This window comes from Medicago truncatula, chromosome 5 (genome assembly GCF_003473485.1).
Source record: "Medicago truncatula cultivar Jemalong A17 chromosome 5, MtrunA17r5.0-ANR, whole genome shotgun sequence".
In the NCBI taxonomy this organism is placed as follows: Eukaryota; Viridiplantae; Streptophyta; class Magnoliopsida; order Fabales; family Fabaceae; genus Medicago; species Medicago truncatula.
Genome location: NC_053046.1, coordinates 43,639,992 through 43,647,894, shown reverse-complemented (window position 1 = coordinate 43,647,894; position 7,903 = coordinate 43,639,992). Strand labels below are relative to the sequence as shown.

The window sequence follows — 7,903 nt, the reverse complement described above, 5'->3', positions numbered from 1 at the left end:
ATGAAGTCTTGATCATCATGTTTTAAAAATTGATTTTTGGATATAGCTCAGTTGGTAGGACAATGCATTATTATATGCAGGGGCCGGAGTTCGAACCCCGGACACTCCACTTATTCACCTTATAAGGTGAATTCTAGCCACTAGGCTACCTAACAAAAAAAAAAATTGCTTTTTTTGGTTACAGTGATTAACATTTTTTGGAATTTTGGTCCCGCTTCTCATTTTTTATCATATTTTCTATGATGTGGCACCACTTTTAGACAATTTTTTTTTTTTTGACAAATATATTTGGTGTTGTCCAATGAAGCCCAGATACCTGATACGATACGACATTTATACGTCGATACGGAAAAATTTTAAAATTTAAGATACGATGCGGCTGAGATACTTTAATAAAAAATTAAATTTAAACTACATATTAAAACTCAAAACACAAACTATGAACTAAAACTCAAAAGCAAAAAAATATGCGTAAAACCTAGACCAAACACATAGAACAACAATAAGGTATAATAATGAAATTGTTTTCACACGACAATCAACAATAGGAGCGTCTCAGACAAACAAAAGAACACAAAATAGACGGTAAACAACAACAGAAATATAAATATAAACAATATTGATAATAAAGAAAATGACAGTTAGTCAATTATATATCACAAAAAGAGAACAATATTACCTAGTTAATTTTCGGATACTCTCCCATTGCGTATCGAGGAGTATCGGACATGTATCAGTGCATGATACGATATGATACCGGTACGTCATACATTTTAAAGTATTTGAGCTACAAGTGTCGTCTAATAAACGTTGCAACATCATAAATGAAAATGACATAAAAAATGAGATGATGAACCAGAAAACCGATATTTAAAATAAGGGAATCAAAACATGATATTTTCGTAAACAAGATATTTTCGTAAACAAGGGGATCAAAATATAAGGTCTTTCAGCAAAATGAAGTCTTGATCAAAATACATAGTATATTGTTTTAGAAGTTGTTTACTTGGTTAATAGCACTACAGTGCCTTAAATCCTTTTTTTTTGCCTTGCCAAAATACAAGGTCTTTCACCAAAATTCCATGTTCGATTCATCTTTGAGCCATTTTTTTCTTTCTTTTTCAACTGTGCCATATAATTAATACGATATATGTACATTGGCTCTAACTCAACCATTACAAAACCGGTTTGTATGGAGAGGGCTACCTCATCACTGATAAACACGTTTTCGGACTATATCTCATCTAATGTATAACTCTCAGCATTGTGCAACAGAAACATTATATGATTTGGAATCAACGCATACAAGAGTAGCAGGTAATGATATCATTTGGAAGCATCACAGGTTCCAAAAACCTAATTTCAGAGAGTATTTGCACAACCAATAAAAACATCAATAAATAAAATATTCATCATTAAAAACAAAATAACTAAGCAAATTGCATCTGCATCAATGTTGGCTTATTCCTAATTTCCTGATAAAAAAGAACCATAGAGCTGCATTTTCATATCATGCTATCTAATTTTGAAGGCATCCTTCGAATCCAATTTTCATAAAATGGAGGAAAAGGTGAACGGAACATTGGATGCCTTAGAAAATAAAGAAACCAAACAAAGACAAGATATCGGAAAGGAACAGCCAAAGCCACAATCCCTATTATCAGACACGAAATCATAACTAACATTGTAGCTGTTGAATCCTGGAAACTCAAAAGAGACTGCAGTCTCTCCATTGTAGCAGCAAACTCACCCATCTGTGTTACAACTCTTCCAGCTGAAACTCTTAATCGATCATATCTATGCATCAAAATGATGTCTTCGAATTTGGATGGCATTGGATCAAACTCTTCTTGCAATTCATCTTCACTTGCTGTATGCACATGAGACAAATGCAAATCTGCATGGGATAATGTTTTTGGCTTTATTTGAAATTCCTGCAGCATATGGACTATAAGAGCAAGAAATATTGCTGGCAACAACGATTGAGGCAGAAAGAACAAGACGACGAGCAACAAGTGAGCTATAATTGGTGAAACAAGATCTTTCCACTTGCGTACGTCATCAAAATAAGTGTAAATACCAACCAAGCAATTTAGAAAGACGTTAATCCTCTCAAAATCAGCTTTACATCTTCTCATACTCCACACGATTTCACGTGAATCTAGCATATAATCAACAACCTCATTTCTCAACGGCGGTTCAGCTTTGCTCATATTTGACCGCACAAGCTCGATAGTTTGTTGCCTTAATCCGTATAACTGAGCTTGAGACAGCGGATCCTCGAAATGTTGTGGAAAAAGCATTGGCATTGTGTACTTTTTATACAAATTAGCTTTAGAAGGGCTAGTAAACTTGAAAGACAATTGAATTTCCCCCATCTTCTTCAGCCCAGAAGGTTGAAGTTGAACAAGAGGATAAGAATAATTGTAAACGGTGTTGATTTCCATTTCTGATAGACTGATTCTCACCTTCCCTATCCTTGTATCGTTTGCTCCAGCAGCTATATATTCTTCATGTAATTGACTATTATCAAACACAGAAATAATGAAAAATGTAGATGGATCATAGACCTTCCAAGAGTATTGCTCATTCCACTTTGGAGAAAGACTATTAACAACAGTTCTTGACCGAACCCATTTTGAGCCATATTTAGCTACACAATAGGCATCGGTGCGACCTTGAGGTTTCATCTCTGGAAGACCTGTAGCATTCAATATCCCCATCTCAAAAACTCCAATGTTTGGTCTCCAGACCCCATTGTCTGTTGGATTCACATCAGTGCTGTACCGTGGATCGTCATCAAACATATGATACCCGCCGTCCAAAGTGACCCTCATACTAAGCTTACCGACAAAAAATCTTTCATTCTGTATAACATCCATGGTTACAAGACGATCCGGATTTTGTAATGGTGTTTGTGCCTTCTTCACAGGAAATACACATGTCCCTAACCTCTTGCACCTTGCCAATGTTCCTTGCTCCACAGTTAAAAACAATATTTCATCAAGGGGCTCTGCCACAGCAAACAAAATATCTTTTTCATTCCATATTGGATTTCCATTATTGCTTTTCACCGACTTGCTAGCGAGTGTCCTAGTCCCATTCCCAAAAGTAGCAGTGATGAAAATGTCAGAGCTTTCAGATGGGTCATCAATTTCAAGTATAAGTCCCTCAACTTGAAGCAAATTAAGTCTAAGACACCAAACCCTAGGCATAATATATACCCTTGAGCAAGTATTAAGAGTATGACGAGCACTAATTAGCACATGACCTAATTGTAAATGCGAAGCTTCATGAAATGCTTCATCAGCTTGATTTCCTATCCAACAACACATCATAAGCTCTCCCCTATATCGTCTCTTACATTCATCTTCTAGTACAAACCATTTTGGTGCTAGTGCACTATCAGTTGGAAATCTTTTAGGAATATGAAAAATTTCCAATGAAATCATACCCAAATATGGATCATACCTAGCAACATTATCCTTCACAAAAATCTCAACAGTTTTTATCCCTTCCTTTTCAATTTGATCATTCTCAAGTGCAAAGACCTGGTCCCACTCTGGATTTGTGTTTCCCTGTAAGCAAAAGGTTCTCCCTAGAAACCTCCCAGCTGTCACCTCCACATAAGGATCCAAATTGTTATGGCCATTATGTGCAAACAAATTTCGGGCTCTGACTATCTTTACGAATAAGAAGAGATTGATTTCAACAAGATCAGTCTGAGATGTGATTCCTAAATTGTCTGTAATGGGAGAAATGGCCTTCAAACTGAAATCCACTTTTGCCAATGCCATGGTTGGTAATAGTAGCTGCAAATATAACAAAAGGAAGTATTAAAACTAAATTAGTGGAGTGGCCATCCAAAAACCCTTGAAAATCACAAAGTAAGTGCATCGAAAGGGGGCCGAAGAGACGGTCAACCTGAGATTGGCTAAGATCGAAATTGGTTTACAGCCGACAAAGAAAAAAGAGTCACAATTCTTTCAGGGTTGGTAGACAAAACAACCAAGCACATATATTTCTTACAAGTCTTTCCTAACCGGATTTGTATCCTTTCTTTCGAGGGTAATCCGCCAGTCTCTAGACTGGAAAAGATTCCATCCACTTTTCAACCGGCTTTTTAGGTGCTGCTTAGGCCTGCAACTATCTATGTCCCTTATTTATTTTTTTATATGTCCCTTATAATGAGCTACTTTTGCAATTTTCACACATATTAATAAAAATCAGCATTGTACTTATTGTATTCATTGTGTATGAATGTTGAGCAAATCAAGCTTTGTACTTTTATGCAACAACAAATCATGCAGCAACGATGACCAATTTTGAGCAAATCAACAAATATTTAAACAACAATTAGTAATTTTGAGCAAATCAACAAACTAATCAACAACAACCCCCAGTTTTAATGATTGTCGAAAAATCCCTAAATCAATATTTTTTTTTTAAGTTCACAAATCAAGTTACTTAGTGGAATTAATCCAGGATATATCTGGGAAAACATTTTTTTTCTTTCTAATGACTTGTATATTTAGGAACAAATGTATGAAGTTTTTTTTAGTATGAATTGAACCAGATTCCCTACGCGTAGGTGGTTTGAGCATGTAGAGAGAAGACATGATGATTATGCCTAGATAAGAATGATAGTCGGATCACTAGAGACAGAAAAAACTAGAAAAACTATATAATATAATAAAGCATTATGACAAACATCATTTGTGATAAAAACATTACGACGTAATTTAATCCAGAGAAACAACCCAATCGAACCGGATATAATAGGGTTTACAACTTTCACATATTGTGCATCAACTACTTGTGCTAGTGCTAGACCTAGATGTAAACTAATATATGAATATTTTATTGCTCACAAAAGCTATGAAACCTTCATACAAGGGTACCGTATGCCACATCTACGAAATACTATTTTTGAAGCATCCATGCACGCGAACTTCTTTCATTCTAAACATTTTTTTACAAAACAGTTCATCTAATAATAATAGAAAGAAAAAAAAAATATATATACTAGAGAACAACAGGGGGTGAGAATGAAGGGACACTTACTTGCAGCCTTTGTTTCAGACTTGTGTTTAAGGGAGAAGTTGCTAAAGCTGGACTTTTTTTTTTGTTTATATATGTTTTTGCAAACATAAAAGTATATAAAATCATTGGTGAGATTCTATTTAAAAATAAATGATCAAATATTTAAGAGATTCTTAATTAGTATGATTTCTTACTAAAATTAGGTGACTACGTTCCAGAGAAAGAATCTCTCAATCAAACCGTAATTTGTGTTATTTGGTAGAGCTACATCTCTTTTTTTTTTTTTTTTTATATAGTCTAGTGGCTAGAATTCACCTTATAAGTTGAATAAGTAGGGTATTTAGGGTTCGAACTCCAGCCCCTACATATAATAATGCATTGTCCTACCAACAACTGAACCACATCTCTCTTTAATATAATGAAAATTGTTTTTTTGACATAAGAAACTTCACATTGACACAAGCAAATTACGTTAAGGCCCTTAGCGGTAGTTAACTACCGTTGAGAAAACCGCCGGCAGTTAACTGCCGTTGCATTCTGTATCTTAAGAATGCAAAAAACTTCCAGTTTCTGGTTACAAGTTCAAAACAACACAAAACCAACTTCACCCCAACTTCAATTGCACGGATTTGAGTCAAATTTCTTCAAGTAATTAACAAGTAAGTTATTTTCTTTCTATTTGCATGCAATGTAGGTTGTTTAGGGTGTTAGTTTTCATAATTTTAGCAAAACTTTAGTGTTTAGGTTAGGTTTTGAAATTGCAAATTATGTTAGAATTTGATGTTATAATGTAGGGTTTTTGTTGGCATTATTGTTTAGAGTAGGTTTAGGTACAATGTAGTTGAATTTGATGTTGAATTAACACTATTGTGCTAGTATTTTGAAATGCACATAAGGTGTTTGATGGAATGCCTAAGTGAGAAAATCTTGCTTTTTTTTTTGTGTAATATTTTTGCAAATATGTTCAATTTTATAATGTATATATGTTATAATGATTATAAGTTTGCATTTTTGTTTTTTTTTGACAAGTTTGATTAGTTTGGACATAATGATATAATAACCGTATATTTGTGTAATGCATATATGTTATGATATTTATAAGTTTGTTTTTTCGGCAAGTTTGATGAATGACATAATGTGGCATGTTATGTTACATAAAGTTTGATGAATGTGTTATATTAAATTTTATGAATGTCTAAGTTTAATTTATCATATATGATTAAGTTTAATTTTGGCATAATGATAACCATAATGTGATAATGTAGTTAGATTAGATTTGATGAATGCATAAGTTAGATTAGGTTTGATGAATGCATAAGTTAGATTAGGTTAGAACCATTGTTTAGCAGGTTATTAGAGAGGATATGATGCGGAAAGGTAAAGAGGAGAGTACCGCTAGCGCTCGGAGAGAAAAAGGGATCAAAACCCGTATGTCCCAACGGTTATTAACTGCCGGTGCTTTATCCAACGGTTGTTAACTGCCGTTAAGGACATTTTAATATTTTTACTTGTGTCAATATGAAATTTTCATTACAATTTTCTAATATAATTAACATGAAATCCGTTACGTCTTCATTCAAATGTTTTTGGGCTTTGGTAGACACGTCGTTATATTTTTAGGAGTATAATAATATAATATGATTTGTAATTGGTAGGGAATGTAACAAAAATTAATTGCACTATGTTAATAAAAAAATTAAAGATAATTCAATTGGGATCAAAAGTTAATCGTTTCCAAAAACAACCTCCTAATTTTTGACTAAAAATGGATTTTTTTTTTTTACAGAATATGAAATAATTATTTTTTTTAAACTATCAATGTACAACTTTTAAAATAATGAAAAAAAGTCCAGTTAAAAAAGGTAACAGATCAAATTGATATTGAATATAAATAAATGATTCAAATATTCTATTTCTATATAAAGCAATGTAATTCTAAATAAGGTAATTTTCAAGTAGTCCTCTCATATCCATCCAAATTTTCACTTTTTTTTTGGTACAAAATTTTCACATTTTCTTTGTTTATTTTATTAAAATTTTGATTCAGATAAATCAATAGTAATAATTATACAAAATTAGTTTTTGAAAAAACACAATTATATGGAAGTATATCATGACAAAATCTCCAATTTTTTTTTTTTGGTAGATAGACGAAATGGCAAAGCCATTATAAACTCACACACACAAGTGGAGGTACCGGGGTTCGAACCCCGGTCATGGCATCCGGCCTAACAATTTCGACATTTTGCCAGTTGAGCTAGGACTTCTGGATAAATCTCCAAATTTATAGTTGCGTAAACATTCTTCAAGTATCAATTCAAGTAAAATCTAAAAATTATAAATAAAACAAGGTAATTCTAAATATGGTAGTTTTCAAAAAAAAAAAAAAACACAGACAATAGTTTAATATTTTTTTCAGTTCAAAGATAAAAAAAAAAATGGAGGAATGCTTATATTTTCCAGTTCGAAGATTAAATAGGAGAAATAACGATGGTTTATGGACCAAATTGATTGTTTATTCGGTAAAAGTATCCTTGTACAACAAAACCTTTTAAGGCCATCATTTTATGAAGTACTTGCAGAATTTAATAAGAACTATATCAAAGACAAACTAAAACTCTAGAAGAATGCATGAATTTATGCATAACATATACTCTAATATTTATATTCTTCGACAATTGCCGTATTCATTTTGCATGTAGTATGTCAAAGATTTCAGTCCTGGTTCTTCTGGATCACTTCACCCTAATTACCATCTCAACTCAAGAATATTCACTGTGAATTCTTCCAGCAACAATGGATGTAATAGTAGTATAAAACCATTGTCAAAACTAGATATAACTGTGACCAAACCAATATC

General features: G+C 32.9%; 1 protein-coding gene across 1 annotated transcript; it reads right to left on the bottom strand.

Moving 5' to 3' along the window:
* Window positions 1-1,505: 1,505 nt before the first annotated feature.
* Window positions 1,506-3,797, bottom strand: LOC11435519 (FT-interacting protein 3). Its single transcript, XM_003617875.1, has one exon. It carries the CDS (start codon window positions 3,795-3,797, stop codon window positions 1,506-1,508), a length of 2,292 nt encoding a protein of 763 aa, XP_003617923.1.
* Window positions 3,798-7,903: the final 4,106 nt, after the last annotated feature.